The sequence below is a fragment of the Falco rusticolus genome, chromosome 2, assembly GCF_015220075.1.
Source record: "Falco rusticolus isolate bFalRus1 chromosome 2, bFalRus1.pri, whole genome shotgun sequence".
Taxonomy (NCBI): domain Eukaryota; kingdom Metazoa; phylum Chordata; class Aves; order Falconiformes; family Falconidae; genus Falco; species Falco rusticolus.
In genome coordinates, this window is record NC_051188.1 from 83,280,592 (window position 1) to 83,305,017 (window position 24,426).

At 46.4% G+C, this 24,426-nt stretch overlaps 1 protein-coding gene across 1 annotated transcript in view; it reads right to left on the minus strand.

Moving 5' to 3' along the window:
- The window catches only part of TSPAN7 (tetraspanin 7), a 103,586-nt gene that overhangs the window by 15,022 nt on the left and 64,138 nt on the right, over positions 1–24,426 (minus strand). The window contains exons 2-4 of the mRNA XM_037377841.1: positions 4,226–4,414; positions 1,934–2,008; positions 387–482 (exon numbers count right to left, since the gene is read on the minus strand). Of these exons, the coding sequence (XP_037233738.1) occupies positions 387–482; positions 1,934–2,008; positions 4,226–4,414 (360 nt within the window). The remainder of the gene's footprint in view (positions 1–386; positions 483–1,933; positions 2,009–4,225; positions 4,415–24,426) is intronic.

Below are 24,426 nucleotides of genomic sequence, written 5' to 3' on the forward strand. Positions count from 1 at the left end.
AAGAGAACTGTGGCAGTTTATCCATGATACAGGATGCTAGATTATAAATCTTGTCTCATCCAGATCAAATTTACAACATTTCCTAATACTATTACAGATCCCCTAAAGAACAAGGTGTGTTCTTAAGAAATAAAACTGGACCCTAAACCTAATTCAAGATCTGGGACCAACAACAAGCAAGTGGGACAGTCCCTGTCTCTACTAGATAGCTTGTTCATCAAAACTTAGGCATCTTGGACAAGCATATCAGTTGAAATTTTTTTTCTTTAGATCTGCTTTTCCAGCTTCTAATTTTGCTTGCAATATACAGCTTGCAGATTGATCTAATCTAGACGTATGCTTTGTCTCTCTTTATTATTAATTTTAATATCCAATTTTAGACTTACACTTTCCTGTACGTTATCCACTGCATGGCTCCGCTCATCGTTCTTGTTGTAATTCTGGATTGCTTCAGTATATGTCCTAAGGAAAGTATCCTTGATCTATGAGGGCAAGGAAAAAAATACAGCCCACATGAGCAATGAAAAGCATAACATTTGAGGCATTTTTTGCAGGAAGCAAATACAATACCTAACAAGGCACTCAAACTACCCCTTCACACTCATTTTTAAGTGTGCTTTCAGAGCTGGCAGAACTCTCTCTTAACTGTCAGGAGTAATTCATGCCATTTTTCAACTGGGGTCTACTGGACATAGAAAGAAAACTACCCCAGCAAACTGCTACATTTTAAAAAAACAGAAAATGACTTAACCTTTAAGAAAGATATCCTTTGATGCTTTTTTCCCCAAACACTTTGTTCCAGCACTAAGCTGAAGGAGATTGTGTGCTTCTCTCAGCCCATGGATGCCCAGTGGGAGCCAAAGCTTGTGCAAGTGCCTTAGTGGCAGAAGTCAGTGGCATCAAATGAAGACATGAATTCCCTGACCAGGCAGCAGCCCTTGTCCCCAGCACCAAAGGTGTTTGGGTAAGGGACAAGAGGTCTTTCAGCTGAAGAAGTTCAGGCACATCACCAGGGAAGGCACAAGGGTGGTAAAGGGGCTGGGTAGCAGATAATTTGGGCAGCCCACATGGCTGTGACCTTCACAAGAGACTTCCTCTCCTACAGAGGGGTAGCAGCCTGGCACTGAGGCTGCCACAGGTTAGGCCAGATGAAATGGCAATCCTCAGCAGATAGACAGGAATTTCAGGATCAAATTAAAACTATTCACCACTTGCAAGGGAAGACACCTGAAAAGCCTATAGCAAGGGAAACCTCATGTCAAAAGAAGAGACTAGAAATCAAGGAAGGTCTCTGGGGTTGTCCTGGTTCAGCATTAATGGCATGCAGGTCCGTGGACTTAAAGCTGGAGACAGACCTGATTACAGTGGCTAAAGCAGAAGTGCTACTACAAATCTAGACCATCACATTTTCGAAAGCTTCTTCCTGTCCCAAGTTCCTACCTCACTATTTCTAATCTTTCCTTTTTCTCAGGATAGAAACAAAATCCCATCCCATGCACTCCCTCCCCCCGAAATAAAAAGATTTACAAAACATCGTCTGGCCTGATGCAGAAATGCTCTCTGCTTTACATAAACAAGCACTTGCCTGGCTGAAGAAGCTGTGTTTAAGAAAAGTGTTTAATCTATTTGGCAGCCCTCAGCATATGTAAAAGAGTAAAGAAGATCTTACATGATGGACACAAAAAACCTCATAGCTCCAGAGAAAATTATCAGGCAGCTGAGGCCAAGAGCTTTGGCTAAATCCCTTCATCTGGAATTGCATCAGTTTTTAAGAACTGCACATGTTATTGTTGCACATCAGCCACATCCCTGGAGATGCGTATGGAGCCACCGAGCTCAGTGACCTACACATTCTCCACGCTCCAGAGAACTTCCCAGCAGCGCCTGCCCAGGGAGGCACTGACATATGCAAACTCAGCACATTTCCACCTACCTCGTGACGAAACACAAACCCTGAAATGCCAGCCACTAGCTCAGCCAGGAACACCAGGGACAAAAACATGGCATACTGGAAAAGAAGGAGGCAAGCGAAGTCAGGACATGACAGCCTTTTGTCTCAGCACAGATACTGTTCAGTTATCACATAAAATACAACTTTCTGCTCTAGACACCCCTCAAAGATGTTAAGAAACCAAAGGTCTTTTGGAGGCCATACACAGGTTACTACCTGAATATATTATATGTGTTTATACAACTCAGAGACGATATGTATTGTCTAATTATCGGCTTTTCTGACTTTTCTGTTCCCACATTTCTTAGTGTTCTCTTAGGAATTAAAACACACTCACATGCCAGAGACGGACCAAAGTCATTCAGGTTTTGATCTTGCAACAAGGAATACAAACAGACCCTCCACGTTCCCATAGCACTCTGCTATAGTAAATAGGCTTCTCCAGGTGTTTTGGTTCACCTTTATCTATCTTACTGCTAGACTGGGATTTGCTGCCTGATTCCTGAAGTTTCTCCAATGAACGAACTGAACCACTGACTTCACTGGCAATATTCTCATGATAATACTAGACAGATGCTTCAAATACTTTGCTGACCCAAGGCCCATGTTTGGCTTTAGGAGCAGCATTTGGATCTGGAGCTAAATAAACCTTGAAAACAGTGCTTTCAGTGTAGAGACTCAGAAACTATTAAAAATACATCTAAGCAGAAATATGGAAGGTAAAGAAAAAAATGCAAAGTGGGATAGTAAAATTTGAAGTTGGGTATTAATCTTCTGGAGGGAAAATTACTTTTTTCTCCACATGCTAAATAACAATTAATTAAAAAAGGAAACATCTTAAATTAAATTCAGTCCTAGCAGGACTTTGCAGAAAGAGGGAAATTTATTTTTAATGGAAGGTTGTTGGGGAAGGGAAGACAACAGTGAAGGCAGAACCAGAAGAGTAATTCTCTCCAATTAATGCAGGTGTCAAATCACTGCCTGTATTCTGTTCAGAAGAGAAAGAAAATTTTGAAGTATTTTTTACATGTACAATGAAAATAAAACCATGTGCTTGAAACAGCACATGCCACTGTTAGTGGCATGCCTAAGTTACATGACTTATGGAGCAGCTAGCAGAGCCTGATTTCCTATGGATTTATATCATCATTCACCTTTATCCCTTTCCCATCTGGACTGCAGTAACTCCAACAAGCCTCTACACGTGCCCTGACAGCACATCACCAGCAAAAGACAGCAGTGGTGCACCTATGACAGCATTAGGTACGTGCTGACTGGCTACCAGCATATACCTGCTGACTGCTTTGCAGCTGCTACCTCTCCCCTACTGTGCCATCAACTGAAGAAATTTAACTCTCTTTAAGATGTCCTTTTTTAAAATCCAGTTCAAACTGGAGAAGAATCATCCCATCTCCTTAGAAAACCAGCCCCAAAATACTGTAGCAGCAGATGCATTGTACTGTCAAGCCCCTTTCCACCGTCTCAGTACTTCACAAGTGCTATTTCCACCCTTCAAATCATTACACATGGAGGATTTTGCTCCTGAATATTCCTAGAAACACAGTTTATCATATAGGTTCGTTTAACCTATAGTTATTTTGCATTTTAAGGTAGACTGGAAAACAGAACAGAGAAACTTATAGAGAAGTTAAACTGGACTGAGAGACAGCTGCTGTACCTCTGCTTAGTGTACCTTGAGTCCATGCTGCTTTTGAGATGAGGACAAACATACCATACAAAGCTTTGTTTTCTGGGGTTGACTTGTTTCATTCCAGTGAATGTTAGGAGAAAAAGAAAGGCTGGTGTGCTTTTAGAAGGTGCCAACTATTTTCTCCATATATTTCACATCAGAGTATTACAATGACCCCTTTAAAATATACTTCAAATGAATTTCACATTTACGATGCTTTGGACATTTTTAAGATTGTAAATATACCTATCTGTCTGGCTCACAGAAAAACCAGAATGATTGTAGAATTACTCACAGAGTAATTCATCAGCAGCATTTCACCCTGCTCCCAACAACATATGGGCCTGTACGCTGTGCGGTAGCAAAATTCATTCATACTCAATCAACAGCTGGTTTTGGCAAAGATTTTTTCCCCCTTCTTTGTCCAAAAGACGCATGTGTTGAACATTAAGATCAATAAAATCTGGCTTATGTGCCTAAACCCCCACATTAACATCTGGTGAAGCTTGGCAGGGGGTGAGGGGAATCCCAATACATCAGCAAAACCTCTTCCCCTCTTGCTTAAGGCACTTTGGCATGCTTACCAGTTTCAGCATCCATGGGCTCCCACGACAAGTGGCAAAGCAGCCGAAAAGCCCAAAGACAATGATTGTGGTACCCGTTCCGATGAGCACATAGGGAGCATTGGTCGAATTCTCAGCAATGAGAGAGATGTATGTGCCAAGGGTAAGTTTGCCCCAGACGCCGACTGCGAGAAGGATAACGCCTGTGATCTGCAAAGCAAGAGGAGAAAGCTGTCAGGATCTACCAGGGAAGGCATCCAAATTCAGTACACAGTGACCCTGAAGAGATTCATTGGTGCTGTTGTGTGGGCAGAAGGAAGCCTCAAGACTTTTACTAACTCCAGAGGGATGGATAGAGAAAATTAATTTCCAGCATCTGGAGATGTTATGTTAAGACTGCCGCTGGAGGACAAACATCTAGAACTAATCACTGTACAGCTGACAAGTGGCAAGGGAGTACGCAGTGTACCACCTGCAGGAACAGGCTCTCTGCTCCTACAGCACACTGAGAGAGGTGGCCAACTCCATCACTCTCAACAAAAGCCAACAATAACTGCTGCCACCTCACACCTCCTGAGTTTTGCCACAAAAACTGCCTGAACCTCAAAACTCTGCTGCTTGACATCCCGTCCTTCTCAGTGCCAAAGTTTCAGGAACACAAGCATTCCTTGCAGTGCATTATTCTGGCAAGTGAGCCTTCCCCCGGCTATACAGCAAGTGACCCCCCTGGCTGTGCAGAAGACTTCCCCCCTGACATGGAGTGGGAGGACACCAGTAGGTCCTGGGAGCACCCAGCCTCTTGCTGGAGGTGCACAAACAGAGGCTGCCATGCTGCAGGGCAGCTGGGGCAGCAAACTCCCAGCACCGGCAGGGATGGCGGGGCAGCCCATGGTATGCTACACACCAACACTGAGCAGTGGCCACAACAGGGATGATGATGCCTGCACCATCTGCTGATCATCACTTGATGCTGACATGCCTGCTTCAAGACTGCACACACATAACTCATTCCCACAGTACAAGCAAAGACGGGACACAAAGGGCCAATCCTAAGTGCCAGCTCTGCAAACACTTCCCGAATTCCCCAAAACCTTCTTACTGGCTCCTCCAGACTACTGCAAAAGGGCAAGAGCAAGAAGAAATGTCCTGACAGTATTATTTTGCTCGCTTTCCAAGTTTTCTCCTGCAAATATCTTTATACTGCTGTGAAATGTTGAAATTCAACACCACTATACCTGGGTTGCTCTGCAGTTGTTTGTGGAGGGGATTCTTACTCAGTTATATTGCACCTAAAAACTCCCAACTGAGCTACACTGTAAGATCTTTCAGCTACTTTTCATATAGGTTGTTGTGAATTAATTCAGGGAAAGCCTTCTCAAAGTAAAAAAGGAAAGCAGCTTTTTGGCTTTTTTACCTAGGCTGGTTCTAAAAGGACTATGCAGGGTGCATCCCCGTCACTGCCTTCCCACCGCACCTTTCCGCTATCCTGCAGCTCAGCAGCAGCAGGTAAAAGAGCCTGTCCTCTGCTCGACCTGTGTCTGCGGCAGTAGCAGCAAGTGCTGCTCTGCTACAGCACTTCTCCCTCTCTGGAGAGGGAACTGCATTCAGCAGAGCTGCTGAATAATCAGAGTCACCTAAGGAAAATACCAGGAGAAGGGAGGATACCAAACAGATGCTCTGAAGAAAGATGCAGGGGTAGGAATGCAGGAAAAAAGAAGAAACCAAAGGAACAGAGAATAAAGAACGAAACAGAGGTGAGGGGACCAGGCAGGCAAAAGCAAATTAACATGTCCTCAGAGAGAGAAGAACCTTTCTATACCAGAGAGAAAATAATCCCACCTGGCAATTTTGGCACTTCCCACCTCATCCCCTACCCTTACCCATACCCGCCAGAGCTGTAGGGAAGGCATGCAATCATGGAATCATAGAATTGTTTCGGTTGGAAAAGACCTTTAAGAGCATTGAGTCCAACTGTTAACCCAAGACTGCCAAGTCCACCACCAAACTATGTCCCTAAATACCACATCTACATGTCTTTTAAATACCTCTAAGGCTGGTGACTCAACCACTTCCCTGGGCAGCCTGTTCCATTGCTTGACAACCCTTTCAGCAAAGAAATTTTTCCTAATATCCAATCTAAATGTCCCTGGGTGCAACTTGAGGCTGTTTCCTCTTGTCCTATCCCTTGTTATGTGGGACAAGAGACTGACCCCCATCTCGCTACAACCTCCTTTCAGGCAGTTGTAGATAGCAAGAAGGTCTCCCCTGAGCCTCCTTTTCTCCAGGCTAAACAACCCCAGTTCCCTCAGCTGCTCCTCATAAGACTTGTGCTCTAAACCTTCACCAGGTTCGTTGCCCTTCTCTGGACACGCTCCAACACCTCCATGTCCCTCTTGCAGTGAGGGAGCCAAAACTGAAGAGCATTCAAGGTGCGGCCTCACCAGTGCTCAGCACAGGGGGATGATCCCTTCCCTTGTCCTGCTGGACACACTATTTCTGGTACAAACCAGGATGCTGTTGGCTTTCTTGGCCACCTGGGCACACTGCTGGCTCATGTTCAGCTGGCTGTTGACCAACACCCCCAGGTCTTTTTGCACTGGGCAGCTTTCCAGCCACTCTTCCCCAAACTGTAGCGCTGTGTGGGGTTGGTGTGACCCAAGTGCAGGGCCCAGCACTAAGCCTTGTTGAACCTCATACAACTGGCCTCGGCCCATCCACACAGCCTGTCCAGATCCCTCTGCAGAGCCTTCCTGCCTTCAGGCAGATCAACGCTCCCCCCGCAATTTGGTGTCACCTGTAAACTCACTGAGGGTGCACTTGATCCCCTCATCCAGATATTAAACAGAACTGGTCCCAATACTGAGCTCTGAGAACACCACTGATCATCTGTCACCAACTGGATGTAACTCCATTTACCACCACTCTTTGGGACTGACCATCCAGCCAGTTGCTAACTCAGCAAACAGTACACTCATTCAAGCCACAGGCAGCCAGTTTCTCCAGGAGAATGCTATAAGAAAGGGTTTCAAAGGTTTTACTGAAGTCCAGGTAGGCAACATCCACAGCCTTTCCCTTGTTCACTAAGCAGGTCACCTTGTCATAGGTCAGGTTAGTCAAGCAGGACTTTCATAAACCCCTGCTGGCTGGGCCTGATCACCTGGTTGTCCTGCATGTGCTGCATGATGGCACTCAGGATGACCTGCTCCATAACCTTCCCCAGCACCGAGGTCAGGCTGACAGGGCTGTAGTTCCCTGGATCCTCCTTCCGTCCCTCTTTGTAGACTGGTGTCACACTGGCTAGCTTCCAGTAACTGGGTCACCCCTGGTTAGCCAGGACTGCTGATAAATGATTGAAAGTGGCTTGGCAAGCACTCCTGCCAGCTTCCTCAGTACCCTTGGGTGGGTCCCATCCGTCCCCATAGACCCGTGTGTGTCTTAGGTGGTGCAGCAGATCGCTGACCATTTCCCCTTGGATTGTGGGGGATTTGTTCTGCTCCCTGTCCCCGTCTTCCAGCTCAGGGGGGCTGGGTACCCTGAGAACAGCTGGTCTTACTATTAAGGACTGAGGCAAAGGAGGCATTAAGTACCTCAGCCTTTCCCTCAGCCTTTGTCACTATGTTTTTCCCTGCATCTGATAAAAGATGGAGATTCTCCCTAGCCCTCCTTCTGTCACTGATGTATTTGTAGAAACATTTTTTATTGCCTTTTATGGCAGTAGACAGGTTAAGTTCTAGTTGGGCTTTGGCCCTTCTGATTTTCTCTCTGCATAACCTCATGACAACTTTGTAGTCCTCCTGAGTTTCCTGCCCCTTCTTCAGAAGGTCATAAACTCTCCTTTTTTCCCTGAATTCCAGCCAAAGTGCTCTGTTCAGCCAGGACAGTCTTCTATCCCACCAGCTCATCTTTTGCACATGGGGATTGCCTGCTTCTCCGCCTTGAGCATTTCCTTCTTGCAGAATGTCCAGCCTTCCTGGACTCCTTTGCCCTTCAGGACTGCCTCCCAAAGGACTCTGCCAACCAGGCTCCTCAACAGGCCAAAGTCTGCTCTCTGGAAGTCCAAGGTAGTGGTTCTGCTGACACCCCTCCCTACTTCTCCAAGAATCAAAAACTCTTGTAATTTTGTGATTGCTGTGCCCAAAACAGCCTCCAGCTGTCACATCACCCACAAGTCCTTCCCTGTCCATAGACGACTGGTCCAGCAGGCACCTTCCCTAGCTGGCTCACTCCCCAGCTGTGTCATGAAGTTATCTTCCACACACTCCAGGAACCTCCTGGGCTCTTTCCTCTCTGCTGTATTGTATTTCCAGCAGACATCTAGATGGTAAGTTGAAGTCCCCTGCAAGAACAAGGGCTAGCGATTGTGAGGCTTCTCCCAGCTGCTCATAGAATATTTCATCTGCCTGTTCATCCTGGTTGGGTGGTCTGTAACAGACTCCCACCATGACATCTGCCTTGTTGGCTTTCCCCCTGATTCTTATGCATAAACACTCAAGCCTATGGTCACTATCATTAAGGTCTAGATAACTAAAACACTCCGTTAACATACAGGGGTACTCCACCACCTCTCCTTCCTTGCCTATCCCTTCTGAAGAGTTTATAGACATCCACTGAACACTCCAGTTAAGTAAGTCATCCCACCATGTTTCCATGATGGCAATTATGTCATAGTTTTTCTGTTGCACAGTGGCTTCTGGCTCCTCCTGTTTGTTGCCCATGCTGCGTGCACTGGTATAGATACACTTCAGCTGGGCTATTGATCCTGACACCTTTTTTGTGGGAGAAGCCCTAACTCCTGTGTGACTGTTCTCAATCACTTCTGTGGTTTCTGACACACACATCAATAACTCTTGTGTCTTTGCTGCTGCATGGATCTCTGTCCCCTACCTCCACTGAGATGGCAGACTGAAGGACCTCACTAGCACACTGTCCCTCAAACACTGGTGTGCTGCCTGCAGGCTTATCTCTAGTGACTCTAGTTTTATCCCCTCACCCCTTCAAATCTAGTATAAAGCTCTTTCAATGAGCCTCGCTAACTCCTGTGCAAAGAGCCTTTTACTTCTTTGGGACAGGTGTACCCCATCTGTTGCCAGCAGGCCTGGTGTTGCATAAACCGAACCATGACCAAACCCCCCCAAATTCTGCGCGGTGACACCAGCCTCAGAGACAGATATTGATGTGCTGGCTCTTCCTGTTTCTCCACTCATCATTCTGTGCAACTGGAGGGATTCAGGAGAACACTACTTGTGCTCCTGATACCTTAACTAGTTGTCCCAAGGCCCTGAAGTCTCTCCTGATTGCTCTTGGACTGCTTGTTGCAACTTCAGTGCTGCCTGCCTGAAAAATGGATAATGGATAGTAATTTGAGGGCTGCATAAAAGTAGGAATCTTTGTCTTCACATCTTTAACCCAGGCCCCAGGGAGGCAACAGAATTCCCTGAGAAGTGGGTCCAGTCTGTGTATTGGGCCTTCTGTTCCCTTCAGATGGGAGTCTCCTATGACAGTGACCCATCTTTTTTTCTTTATGGAAGCAGTTTTGATGCAGGGGCATAGGCTAACTTAACCTCAGTGACAGCTCCATGCCAGATGAACCATCGTCCTCTCTATTGTTCTGTTCTACTTGCAGACCCTCATACCTATTATGCACGGGCATCTGGGAAGATGGGAGAGTCACAGAGGAGACAGCCTGCTGTGCCCGGCTGGACCTTGTCACCATTGCCCCTCATCCCTTCAGTCACGGTGTTCAGCCAGGCAGAGAGAGCACGGGGAATCCTCTCTCTCACGTGTCCTGCCTGCCTGTCGGGCCTGTCCCGGGGAAGGTGGGGTGCGATTCCACTGGTCCCTCTCTCTCTTGCACTCCCTGATGCTCCTCAGCCTGCTCGCCTCCTCCCAGTGCTCTGTCACCAAGCAGGGGAGTCCCTCTCCCTGGGTGCACCTCCCACAGGACCGCTCACTGCTGCTGGCCGGTACTGGTGTCAGAGCAGGGCACAGCCAGCAGCCCGGCACCTGGGGGGCTGCCTGTTCCCACTGGAGCTCTGTCTGGGCAGCTGTGCCAGTCGTGATGTGTGCAGAGCTCAGAGCGGCCATGGCTTTCTACTGGGGGGAAACTATTGCTCCCTGGTCAAGTTGGCAGGGCTTCAGTGCCTGCCCTGGATGCTCTTCTGCCCAAACTGCCATGCCATGCCATGTTTGTGTGCCTTGGTTGCTGGCACTCCCCAGGGGCTTCTTCTATATATAGGTGTGTGGGGCTTGGTCGACATTGCTCCTGTCTCTCCCCAGGTCCCGCCAGGTGCTGTGGCATGAGCTGCGAGCTCCCAGGAGCTCTCTCTGCTCCCCCTGAGGTTCCTCCAGTTTGGGAAAACCCACTGTACACCACGCTGGAGTGCTCCACTGCAGATTGTGCTGGCACCAGAGCCACCTCAGTGACTCCACCGACAACATGGCCCCACCTGGCTCCTACTCAGAGCACACCAGCAAGCAACACTGCCAGGGAAACCCATCACATCCCACTGTCTCCCTAAACCTCTCCTGCTCCCCCCCTACCAGCCACAGCAGGCATCAGCATTTCTGTCACACCTTTGGGACAGGGTTAGCAGAAGAGACTCCTGCTCTCCTGCCCATGGTGGTGGTAGGAATAAATCCAGCTCCTCACTATCTTTCAGTGCAACTGCACAAAAAGTGCTGATTCCTTGCTCTTGTGCCCCACCAACTAACAGCTGAACATAAAAAAAAATCATCAAGTAGCTTACCTACCCTACAGGCACCAAACACCTCCACTGAGTCTGGTCCCATCCACATACAACACTATCTTCACGTCTCTCCCTCTTCTCCCTAAGAAAAGCTTTTTCAGAGGTGCAGATTAATCAGCAAATTCCAAAAGTGAGCTCTGGGGGACTCGGAAATCCGCAAAACAACTTTTGGTTTCTCGCCTCCAGTTTGACAAAGGGCTGGTTTCTGTGCCTGAGCTGCTGAAAGTTTTACCGCTGTCCCCGGGGAGACATAAAAGCAGCCTTCGCTGCCAAAAAGAACAAGCAGTTTCACATTTGAAAGAGAACTCAAGCCTTGTAATAAAAAGCATTTTTAGTTGGCTGTTTGAAACAATTACTAAACCTTTACCATCCATTTTAGGAGTTTGCTTTCCCCCTGTCTCAGGGGGGGCTATCCAATTTATGGTACATGCAGACTTTGGAAAAAAAAGAGCAAAGTCTCTCAGTGGTTTATACCCCTTCTGCTTCTTAATAGAGCTCTGATTTACATGGATTTAAGGAAATCCCTCAGTTTGTGGGGAGGTCTAAACCCTCAGCAAGTTTGGTACTGTGCAGAAGGGATGGGATGTTTCCACAAAGACACGCTGCAGATGCACCTTGGGTTGCAGCAGCACCTGCTAGAATTTCACTCATGAAGAGGAAAAACCAGAAGGCTTCCCTGCAAACCTTTTCATGACCTTTATTCAAAAGAGCACAGGCAGTAGTATGACTAACATCCTCCTCCACCCAAAGGCATACCTTGTTTCCTTATTTTCAAGATAGACTTTTAATCCCTATCTCTCTGCTCCATCACACAATCAAAAGGACAATCAATGTACTGGCCTCTGGTTTGGTTTGGTTTTTAGGTTTGTTCTCTTTAAAAGCAGGAGGGACAATGGCAGATGGAAAACCAGGATAGCACTGGCCTGAAAACAAGACAGCAGGAATACACACCGCTCCTGCCACTCACCATCACTACACGCATCTTCTCCTATTCTACCTCTTGCCTCAACAGGCTGTGGAAAACAGCCCTGTATGGTTGTACCTGATTAATTAAACAATTCCTTCATTTGACCCAAAACCACCAGGCCAGCCTAATTCTGTGTCCAGTGTGACCTGTGGGTCAGGCCCAATAGGTGCAAGAGCTTGGTGATGTGGGACCATTTGCATCTGAAAAGTCTAAAAGGAAGCTCAGAGCACCTCCTGCAATGCACAGACCCTCCCCAGTCTTCCCCGCTCCCTTCCCACTGCAATGTTTCCATTCAGACCACGATCATATAATTCACTGGCAAAATGGAAAATGATTAGGAAACCATCAAGATAAACAGTGGCAGATAGATATATGGATATGATCAATACACCTTCTCCTGGAGACGTACAAATTATTTCAGACACCCTGGTAGTCAGAGGAAGAACAATCACAAGCCTTTCAAGTTTTACAGCCCCCCCCCGCCCCCCCCGAGCCAAGATTCATCATCCAGAGCAGTTTTATTTATAAACACTTGGAACAGCCAGCAAGGAGCAAGACAGCAGCAGTCCTACTCCACCAGTGGACTTCTACAGCAAAACCTGGCCTTCGTGTGGCCCCTCCAAGAAATAAGATTTGTCCTGGAAATGGTATGATGACTACAGCCTGTGCTTAAGGGTGGCACAACACCACTCCAGATCCTAAGAAGACAAAAGACATGAACTAGCAGCTGCAGAGCCTACAGTTCTCCAAATGAGACGTCCGGAGTGGTAAAGAAAAACAAGCATTAGCACAGGGCAGGGAGGGGAGGGGAGAAGTTTGCTTCTAAAAAGCGACCACGGGAGAGATCCTGCCCAAATGTAAGGAGCTGTGGGAGAACCATCAGTAGCTGCTCTCTGGAGGGCTGGGACCCCGTTCCCCAGGGGGCAGAAGGATCAGAGTGGTCTCCCTGAGCCTTGACCCTGTCTTATGCAACACCAGCTGTGATGAATGCGATGTGATGAAGGCAACCCTGGCTTTTACCGCCTCGCTCAAGCACCTCTGGCTTTGCGGGTTGTTGGTTTTTCTTATGGTTTCAAACTCAGAGTCCGAATATGCACAGAAGCAGCAGATCGGAGGAAGGATGCACAGGGAAGGGCGGCCTAGATAGCTCAGCCATTTGCAGTATTTACCAGCCATCATGTACCAAACCATCCCCTTGCCCAGTGGCTAACGACAGGACTGCCTCCATGGCACAGTGCAAGGCAGGAGCCCTGGCACAGGCAGGAGGCCTGGAAGCACCCTGTGGGCACACTGCTGACCTTGGGACAGGGTTAATGAAGTCCACCGAGGAATATCCAGGGCTGGGCTGGCAGCGCCTGGGGTTGCAGCTGTGTTGGGGAGCTCTGCTCACTTGCCGCCATTCCTGGGACCACTGACACGGGGACACTGCCCTCCCAAAGCAGATCTCTGACCACCCCTTCATCACAGCGCTGGGTTCCACATATGGTGAGGGGCCTGAGGCTGAGCAACCGACGCTGCACACGGACAGAGCCAGGCAGGTGAAACACACCCTCCATGCTTACGGATGTGAAACTCACAGTGTGGATGGAAAAACAGAAGCTGTGATTATTACACGATAAAGTTATCCAGCTTTTTGTGCCATCCTGTTGTCTGGTGTGGTTAAGGGAAAGCGAGAGAGAAAAGAACCCCAAAATACCAGGTTTCAAGACCTGTCACAAACACACCCAATGCTTTGATTTGGAAAAGAGCTCTGAAGTTTTCCCTGGACTTTATACAAACCTTGGTTTAAGCACTAATAGCCCACACCTGGATAAAACAGTCAAAGCATGCATCCATTCCCAGACAGCACCATCAGAGATTGGTGCCAGCAGCCAGGGCAGGCCTGGTGTGTCCATGCTTAGGGCCAGTTCCTACTGTCCCCAGGAACTTGGACATGTTTTGTGTCCCCGAATGGGTTTGCAAGCAGTTTGTGCTGGGTTTTGTCGGTTCTTTTGAATGCTTGCAAACTATCCCACCTCTCACACTATTTTGATGGATGCTCTCTTTCTGCACACATTTCCAGGTCAAAGTGCTTCGTTTCTCCTCCTGCCCTATGGCACTCTCCTTCCAGCCTTGTGTGCAGCTGCTGTCAGGAGAGACCTGGGACTCGGAGGCCACCCCGCAAGGAAACATCCCAGCCACGAAATTTTCGTGCTCTGCCTGAGGCACTCCCCATCCCTGACACCCCCCCACAGAACCTCCTGCTAGCAGCCACCACCAAATCTGTTCTTATTTTGCTTTGGTGGCTGCCCCACTACCAGCGCTGCTGTAATGCTGCTGCAGCACAAAGGCAACCCTTGTTGACATGGGGACCAGCAGGCTGAGACCCCTGGGGCAGCTTCTGTCCCCTGGCTGCACAGCACACCACCAGACTGGGCAGTGCAGCTGTCATCTCCTGCTTGCCCCCGGGTGGCAGAAGTTGCTGTCAGTCTCAGAAAAGCAAAGGTTTGCAAGTTACTGATACCTGCTCCAGGCTTACAGGCTGAGATGCGTCAAACTGAGGGAAGCTGAGAAAATTAAGACACCCTTTGATATACTGTTACTGCACCGACCTTTTAAGACCAACAGCCCTGAATCACTTTTTTTTGGGGACCAGAAAAGGGACACCCACCCACCCACCTTGCAACTTCGGTTTCTTTTCTGTGCTCTTTCTCCAGCCTCCAACTTTATTAGAAAGCTATTTCATCCAGGATTTCACCAAAGGTAGATCATGTCTTCCTTAAAAAAAGTCACTGTGGTGGAAGCCCCTGGGCTCACATTTCCTCAGCCAGAAAATCTGAGATGTAGCATTCAATAAAACATTATTAGGCCTGCCCTTCATTTAGGTCAAACATCTTAAAGGTTAAAGAAACCCCAACGTAGGAGATATCCAAGTAGGACAAGGATTGTAAAGACTACACACAACTAGAAATTGCATTGTTTCCTGCTAGCAGGTCTCACATTTCATTGCATCTGAACTTGGGCTTGGCAAACACACCCCAGAAACCCTCGGCCGTTGAGATGGCAGGAAATGAAGCACCTGGCATCCAGCCAGCATCAATTCACCACAGCCATGCATCTATTCTCACATCTGAATGAACTGGGGATTGTCAGTAGGACAGCAAGACTGTGTGTGGACCACCAAAGCATCTCTTCTTGCCTTGTCCTGCCTCTGCTCAAGCACGGTATCACAGACATACCTTACCAGTCACTAATTTCTGTCAAAGGGAGGCTTTCTGGCTCTTTTGCCCTCCTTCATTGTTGATACATACAGATGTTTCCAATGTTATCTGCAGTATTGCCCCCAGTTCTGGAGCTGATTCGATGTGATGAAAATTCAACATGCTACAGGCAGGCAGAAATACAACTGAACTTAATGTTAGGTCTAACTTCACTTGTCCAATAAACCATCTGCTTTTAAGAGACACACATACAAAGCTATGGCTAACAGCATTAATACAAAGGTATGTGCTGCAGCTTTATAGGAAGCAGGGAAAGTAATACTCTGATAACACTGGCCATTGCTGAAATCAGAACTAATGCTAAACACATGCAGTTTCTCAATAAAGGGCAACAAAAAAATCTCTAAGATTGACTTCTTTCAATAGTGCCAGGACAAAGATTAAACTACCAACCCCCTCCTTCTGGGTAACAGTGATGATATATGTAAATAAGAGAAGAGGATTCAGAGAATAACTTTTCAAAGTGAACTACCTTCAATTCTGTAAGAATTAGGCAGGAAAACACTATGTACTCCTCCAAACTGAATGCACGCTACATCCTAATGGAGTTTGTTGTCTTCATACCCCCAATCTCACAAAGCATTGGTAGCATGGTATAAAGGGAGCTGCTGCCTTAAATTGAGATAGGAGATATGAAAGCTGCTACATCGCACATCCACAGAGACTCAAGAGGCCCAAATGCAGAGGAATTAATTTATACGCAGGGCTTCCATATGGAACATTTACAGTTTATCAATTACAGAGGTGAAGATAAATGTGCAGCAGTAATTGCTAGTTTATTTGTCTACATAATTCATGTCCTCCTGTTCATTACAGATGTCAGCTATTTTGATTCCTAAGCTCTGGCAAAATAAAACTTGGAACCCAATCCTGAGGGATACGGAGCACACAGCAATCCCTACTGCTTTCAAAAGCAGTGGGAAGAGCTCTCAGCACTTCCCTGGACCAGTTCTTTATCCACAGAACTGAGATGCAGGAGGGCAGCTTCATTAATCAAGATCTCATTGTAGGTGTCATTTTTCTATTTAATTTCATTTTTGCAACCTTGCTAATTGAATGTAAAATTTGTGACACTTAAAAAGAGATCCAAAGTGTCAGCAGAGTTAGATGCAAGGAAAATACCCATGTTGGTGATATTTTCAGCTTCTCGATTCCAATACTTCCTTTTCCAGACACCATCCTCCCTGCATTTTGGTAAGAGGTACGCCATCTCTGCAGAGCTATACTGCAACCTTCTCCTCAAACAGGCTAGCGGAAGTCTGTATGTAAAATGGATGAAGCCAGGGGAAGGCAGACAAGAACTAATGCAATCCATCTTGGCTGAAGCTGAAAGGTCTAGCAATAGGTTTAGCAGGCTATGAGGAAACGAGAGAGGACTAAGGCACACAGCTAATTAGATCTGCCAGACATTTCCCCAAAGGAGAGAAACTTTTTCACAAAGAAAATGGTCGACCTTGACAGCATCCAGAACGAATCCTGCATTAAAAGCATGTCCAGAGAGGCTTAAAAATAACTGGCCTACCTCTGAAAATTTTATAACTTTCCCAAAATAGGCAAGGGATCATATTCAAAATGTTCTTGCTTTACAGCCTGCCAAGCAACAGCAGTGGCTGGCTTTGAATCTTCTTCTGCCTCAGCCTCTGGGCTCTCATCAGGCAGGCAGGTGACTAAAACAAACATAAATCTTCCTTTGAGCTTCAATGTCTGCTCTTCAGAGGCAGGAGCAAAGCAATAAAAAAAGATACAATGCAACATGGAGATGCAGGTAAGCCAGCAACACGGATGAATTCTCTATTCTCACATCTGGTGATCTTGACACCTACAAAACCAGCTCGGGTTACCTTTTGCACAGGACAGACCTCTGCTGGAGCTAGTAAGAAATGAAGATGTCACAAGCTGTATCTTTGGAAGAAGGCAACTCTTTCATGTCCTTACACACCCAATTGGAAAAAAAAAATAAATTACGCCCATTCACAGAAAAAATTCAAACACAAAACCACCACCAAAGGTGTAGTTGCCAATGGTGCTGCCTGGGATTTCCACTAAAAATAAAGATGCTTTACAAACAACAACAATAACAAAGAAATTCTGATGATAGACAGAAACATGTTTCTGGTAAAACTTCCTTGACTGTTTTAAAAATCTGCTGTTATTATACTCTACTCAGTTAAAAGTCTGCTCAAGAAAAACTGCAAGCCAACTAATAACCACTTCCAGACCACTTGCAAACTGAGAGACAGCCTGTAAAGGTTACTATGTTAGGAGAAAACACCTTCAATGGCCATTCCAGTCCATAACTGCCCTAGCACCTTCCAGTCCCTGACTTCACCCTTTCTTAGTACACCCCCCAGTACCCAACATGACAAATTTTTGTCTCCCTGCTCTTCTAACCCAGGCCCAGCCCTCCTCTTCCTTTCCTTTCCTGCTAGAGTTTCCCATCTAAATAATCCCTTCCTAAGAAAATCCAGCCAAAAGGATTTAAAGAAAAAATGCCGTAAGATTGTTAGATTACATTCCTCTCTATGACCCACTGCCTGTCTCACCTGGGTAGGCTGCAACTCTTTGGGCTCAGGGTTGTCTCTTCCTGTTGCACATGCAGGATGTCCAGCACAATGGGTCTTGTTTTATCCCTTCACCCCAGAAATCCGAGTTACAATACCTGCTGCTCAGCATCCATCCAGTACTAGCTGCTGTCACAAAATTGATTATCCACCACAGCTTTTGCTGTTACCATCCAAAACTGTGTTTCCTATGTATTAAAACTACTGGCCCACGCCCTCCTTGCCAAAATGGTTATCAGGGATACCAGCACGTGCAAACTACAGCCACCCGGATGCTGCCTCTGTTCTCATGTCACCACTAGGTCAAAGCCGAGTATCTCGTGCCCCCGCCTCAGGGCACAGCCACCAGATTTGCCGTGAAATACAGTGGAGGAGATTTTGGTTAGTCATGCTGATGTTAAGCTTAACAACCTGTCCTTGCACAGCTACTTTCTGTAAGTGGACTACCATCCTACTTCCTTTGCAAAAATATTTTTAAGTGCTTTTCCTTGCTGGGACACTGTACATGAATAGTTGTCCTGGGTGAGCTGCCACCAGATCAATGTCCTCAGAAGTCAAACTGTAGTGCTGATAAAAACCCCAAATATATATGAAAGGAAAGCAAAATACTGACTCTCAGATAGATGTTGAATTCAATACTATGTTATCATGGAGGTGACCTGGCTACTCACCACTGACCCTGCAGACAACAGTGTTTGTACTCATCCCTAACTTTAACAGTGCCTCTATCAACTACAAGGAAGCAGACCTAATGACCTCTTAAAGGAAGGAAACTTTTTATATACAACCCAGGTGTTTCCCAGCACCCCCACCAACCCATACACTAACCATACACCATTTTTTTCCATGCAGGCTAGGGCAGAAATGACAGCCAGGGCTGTGTCACTTATTCTGTAGGGAAAACAGGTTAAAAATCACAGAGAGGCAATTGCAACCTTTTCCTTGCAACCAGTAGAAGAGGTCAGTGATCATTTAATGAACAGCAGGGAAGAAAATACCAAGAGTCATTTTGTTTGCTGCAGGTTGAAGACTTCAGTATGGCCCAAGAAGTCCTAAAAGCACTAATTCAGCGTAGTGATGGGGGGGAACACAATGCAAGAACTTGAAAACACTCTTGCAGTGTGGCTCACAACTGATCATGTCTTGCTAATACAGAGGGAAATACCTATTCTTATAGAATTTTCCTATAAGGAAATAATCACATGCCACTTGTAGGAAGATTCAGGAAGAATAATGACAGCTGGGACCTGATATCCTTATAAGACCATGCACATAATGAATGGTTCCAATAAACAGTCATATTCTTATGGTGAAAACCCAGCTTTATCACACCTTGTACTTACAGAAAAATACTTGAAAATCTTAGTAAAATTAAGGTCTTCATCACGAGGCTTATGCTTATTTTTATGTAAGACACTTCATTAAATGAGAAAAAATATTCTGTTTTACAGTTTAGTCACCAGTGGCTCTATTAATTGATGTATCTTTTAAGTCGGCTGCAGACAAAAATGTGGTCATCTCTGGATAAAAATAAAATTTGAAAATACATTTCTGCTGGGAATTTTCAGACCTAATTTCTTGAAACATATCTTTAAATATGCATGACTGAACGTCTCAGAAAAAGAACTTACAGTTTGGAGACATCAAAAGCGGCATCCCACTCTGCAAGCTAAAATGCGTAATTAGAAAAAGGAGGTGCCTTCAGCACCCATGGTTAGCTTGTGGAGCACGGCGTAGAGCCCTGCAGCCATTCGCGCTTCCCAAATACTGATTCATCATGTGCCCTGGCTCCTACGCATGTCAACTGTCATCACTTGTGAAGAAGATGCATGGTGGTGGTCTGTGGCCACCAGAACAAAATACAGGTGGGGGCGGGGGGGGGGGGGGCGGGAGGCAAGACTGCTTTGGACTGAGCTTGTGGGGGCACAGGCTGTTCCCAGAAAGCGGCTGGGCAGCTTCAACTTCGACCTGCTCAGCAGGCAGAGCCTCTGCAGAGCTGTAGCCTGCAGCAGGCAGATGGCTGGCTGCAGGTCACCTTTTGTCCAAGCTGTGATGGAAGTGGGACCAGGCCTCACCTTCCCTCACCTTCCCTTCCTCTGTTGAGCTGTGGTTAGACAGCAGGCAGCCATAGCCTCCCTTCTTACAACTCAGGCTTACAGAGCTCAGTTTTCAGGGCCACCAGCTGGACAAAGGCTAAGGCACAAAGCCAGGACTGAGACCACTGCTCAAGCCTGACATTGTACCAATGGGTGTTTCACATTCCCTGTCTCCATCCCCTTCCCAGAGGTACATGATGACAGTGGAGGCCAACCATGTAGACCTGACACAGCAATGAGGCAGCATCTTTGCAGCATGCCTCTGGTCCACATGTCTCCAGGATGCTCCGCAAATGCTGCATCTGCACTGCTGAAACCTCATCTGCAGCTAAGCTGCTCTTTCCTTGATTTTTCTTCTGAATATGCTTCTTCCTTTATCATGTATTTGCTCTGAAGAGGGCCCAGTCTTGTCTGGTATTTAGCTAGAGTTCTACTCTTGCTACCAAAGTCTGGATATGGCTTGTCCATGGATGTCATTCAAATTCACAGCATTCAAGGAGTGCTCATCACACTGCAACTGAATTCCAGCACAGCAAAAGGCTAATGGACAGGAAAGCAGAGGTGGTGTTCCTGTACATGACAAAAGAAAATGCAAACTTCCTGGCTTAATCAGTCTCAATGGTTCAGGCAGCCTTTGGGATGGGAGGAGTCAAGAAGAGGTAATGAAATCACCATCTAGATTTGACAGCAGGCAGAGCATGCACGGAGGAATCCAGCCCTGGCATCCTATGTGTGGATGAACACAAGCAAAGAGAGCAACCCACATCACCAGTCACCCCATCTTAGTGTCTGTTTCACAAAAGAAGACTTTTGTTTACATCTGCTGCTCTCAAAGATGACAGTGCCCACCTCTCTTTCTACTCTTGGGCAATGCAGTTACTGGCGAACAAGAACATTGCCACAGAGCTTGAGAGTCACTATCAGGACTGATGTCCAGTGAACTACCATTCTAGACTACAGGAAGATTCTCCTTCCCAGAATTCATATCACAGGAGAGTTGTGCCGCTCTTCAAGCTCTGTCTTTCCGCTATTCATTGTCAGACTTCAAGAGATGGAGCAATTGCACTTGGTGGACTCTCAGTCTCAGCACTGGATTTCCAGGCTCTCCCTTCTGGTCTCAGGTGAGGAACGGGAACCTGCTTTGAAGATTTCGATAGTCAGACAAAAGAGCCCTGTAACAGCTCGTCCTTATAATGAATAAATCATTTTGGCCACCGATGACCTCAGAGCTGCTAGCATAGCTCTCCCCCAGCAGCAGCTTGGAGAGCGGACTGCAGCATCGCCTGCAGCCTGGCATTGCCCTGCCACACCACAGCTCTCAGTGCTGGGGCTGCGCTCTGCCTGGGAGCTGATGGGGCTACAGGGGCAGCACTGCCCTGCCCTGCCTGGTCCATCCCTGCCCTGCCCTGCCTGGTCCATCCCTGCCCTGCCCTGCCCTGCACACAGGGTGGCACTGGTGGTACAGCACCTCAAGTCACCAGCTTGCCAAGCTGGATACAGACCAACTCAGACCCTTTCAAATTATTTAAACCTCCACATTCGCTTGGCTAAAGAAATCAGCAGGTCCTCCTCAAAATTAGGAGTCTCCCTCTATGTCTGAAATTTGTGGCCACCATGTGGCCTGTTCTTCTGTTTACTTGCTTGTTTAACAAACATTTAAGGCAAGCTAGGCTTACTTTCTTCCAATGCCCATCTCTTTTAGAGATGTCCTTCCCTCCTTGCCAAACATCTGTGCTTTTAAAATTGTCAAAATCTATTTTTGAGTGATTAACACTGTATTGAAAATTGCCAATTGAAAATACGCCAGCAAGGTAACTTCAGACACCTGTATACTCAGTTCAATATCAGTGAGTAAGCACACTCCTAACCACAGAAACAGCGGCTATTTTGAAGGTCTAATACTATATATAGCAAAATAGAAGGAACAAACTGATCATCAGCAAACTGCGACAGCCACAGAATATTTGGGACCTGAAAGCTTTTGGAAGCTTACATGCAGCCGCTGTCCCTCATATGCACGCTTTCACATCCCTGCAGTAGCGATATATAAAGATGACAGAAATGTGGTTTACACAGCGTAACACAGTTTGACCTCAAACTTTAAAACAGTTCTCCAATATTACAAAAGATAATAAATGCATGCTAATCAAGACTAGAGGTTTTGAAAGAGGAATTTAAAGGTCTTTTCCAACCTAAACAATTTATGATTCTGTGATTCTATCCCCTATATAAATCCTTTATTGTTTCTTAAATGCTCTTGTTGATTGCTTGCCTCCCAATAAATCTAGGCAAAATCTAAACTTCTATAATCTATAATGTGAAGAAAGAAAAGGAAGAAAATGAAACACCCTGAAAAATGGCCTCTAGTGCTATCCATGCCCACCTGACTAGCACTATGTTCAAAGCCCATGCTGACACAAGAATGTTCTAGACTTCAGTGGAAAAGAATCTCTTGTACCTCAGGACTGACCAGGGCAGGGAAGACTCTGAGTCTTGGACGAAGTCCAAATTATTTCAATAGACTGACTTTGGTGGATCAGTCAGCACAGGAATTCCTCCCTGCGCATGTAACAGTCTTCAGACATGCAGCAACAAACTACGGCATCATACTGCATCTTAAACCCAAGCGAATCATCAAAACTTCTTCACCTCTCAACAGGAATAAAACAAAAAACAGAACATGCAGTGAGCATACAGTGACCACATGGTGCAGTTCATCCAGCTCTAGAGAGGAAGAAAATACAATGTATGCATCCTGAGTCAAACGTACAGAAAAACCCAGACTCTTTTTGCACTAGCACACGTGTTAGATAACAGCAGGCACCATGAAAGCCGTCAGAACAGATACAGTCAGTAAAGACTCTGCAAAACTCTGAAGGGGAAAAAGGAAGATCTTCCAGGGAATTGTTTCACCCACCTAACACACATACATGGTCAGCACATGGAAAAAGGATTCTCCATTGCACCATTACCAGCAATGTGATGGTGCAAAGGTAGCAACCAGGCCTACTGGGCACACAAAAACTCTTGAGCAGATGCAGAGCCGTATCAGTCCAATTCCATCCTTAAGCAGGCACTAGTCTGCCACTGTCCACACCACTATTATATTTCTGTAATCATGACTTCACTGATCTTACACAGCTTCCTTCTGAATATAATGAGAGGCAGTAACGACATCCACAGCAGCCCAAGACCCAAAGTGATTTCTCACTTTGCTGACTGTGGGGACTGGAGGAAAAGCAGGGTTATCAGTTTATCTGCTCGTCTTACAAAGTTAAGATACAGCAGCAAGAAAACATTAAAAGAATTAAAAAGTGATTTACAAGCTTATTAATCACTGCACACAACAGCAGTAGTGTGAAACTCTTGGAATCACTTCAAGCCTCTGTGCTCATAACAACCTCCAAAAATAGCAGAATACGGCATTGAAGTGTGTGATAATAGATACACAATGAAATTCAGTAGTACCAAATACAAGGTCATGCTGATGGGACCAATGCCAGAACTTTCAGGCTCCTAAATTTGCACATAATAGTGGAGGAAAAAGATTTCTGAATGCCAGCTGACCACAGTGTTCATGAGGAACCACTTATGGCATACGCATAGAGAAAAAGTCATGTGCAACACCATGGTGCATCTCCAAAGGCAAGGTACTTCCAGAAGCGGCTGCACACGGGCTGTCACTGCACAAGGCACCAGTGAGCCCCATCTGCAATGGTGTAATGCAATCTGCAATGGATGTAAGACTGGTTATCTCCATTTGAGAAAGGTGAGGTGGTACTGCAGCAGGTACAAAGAAAGACTGCCAGGATGATGAGGCAATGGAGAGTCTCTCTAGCAGGAGGCAAGACCATGGCTTTCAAGGCCTCGTATGAAGTGGGATAAAGAGAGGAGATGCCTGTAAAGGGATTACACACCAAGGCCAAGAGAGAGCTATTTACATCACAGGACAACTGTGCTGGGAACAAAGCAGGCACACGTTGGCCACGAATGTATTCAAGGTGGAAATCAGAGTAAAAGAGATAGTGAGCAGCCACCTCCTCTGGGAAGAGCGAGGTGGGAGGGAAGGAGGTGAAGCCGGAAACACGACCGAAAGATGACAGCTGGGCAGCTTTCATCCCTCTGCCCATGGGAGAGGGCTGCTGGGCAGCTGCACAAGTGGAGAGTAGAGGGGCTCTGCTGAAATCCATAATTGACTGGAGCCTGTGAAGAGGAAGCAGGGGGCCAGGGGGGGGCTCATAACCTCCACCCGTGCAGTGCCAGGCTGCCTCTGCCAAGAAGGTCGTCAGCTGCAGCATTCATTTCAGTTCAATCCGTACAAAAATAAGCTCAGGAGCACATGTAATGATCTGATAAGGGCTTTGTTTAAAGTTTAAAAAGGATTTTATCATTGCAACCAAACCCCTAATGTACTGATTCCATTTTATGGAAAATCACTGGTTATTTACAGTCTCCTAATCATACTCAGAATTAGCTGAAATCTTCCATTCCTACTGCAGGACTGCTGTTATTTAGACAGGATACGTTTCTTTCATAATTGAGACTTCTGGTTCTTTCCTTCTCTCCTTTTGCATGAGCCATGTTTTCCTCTA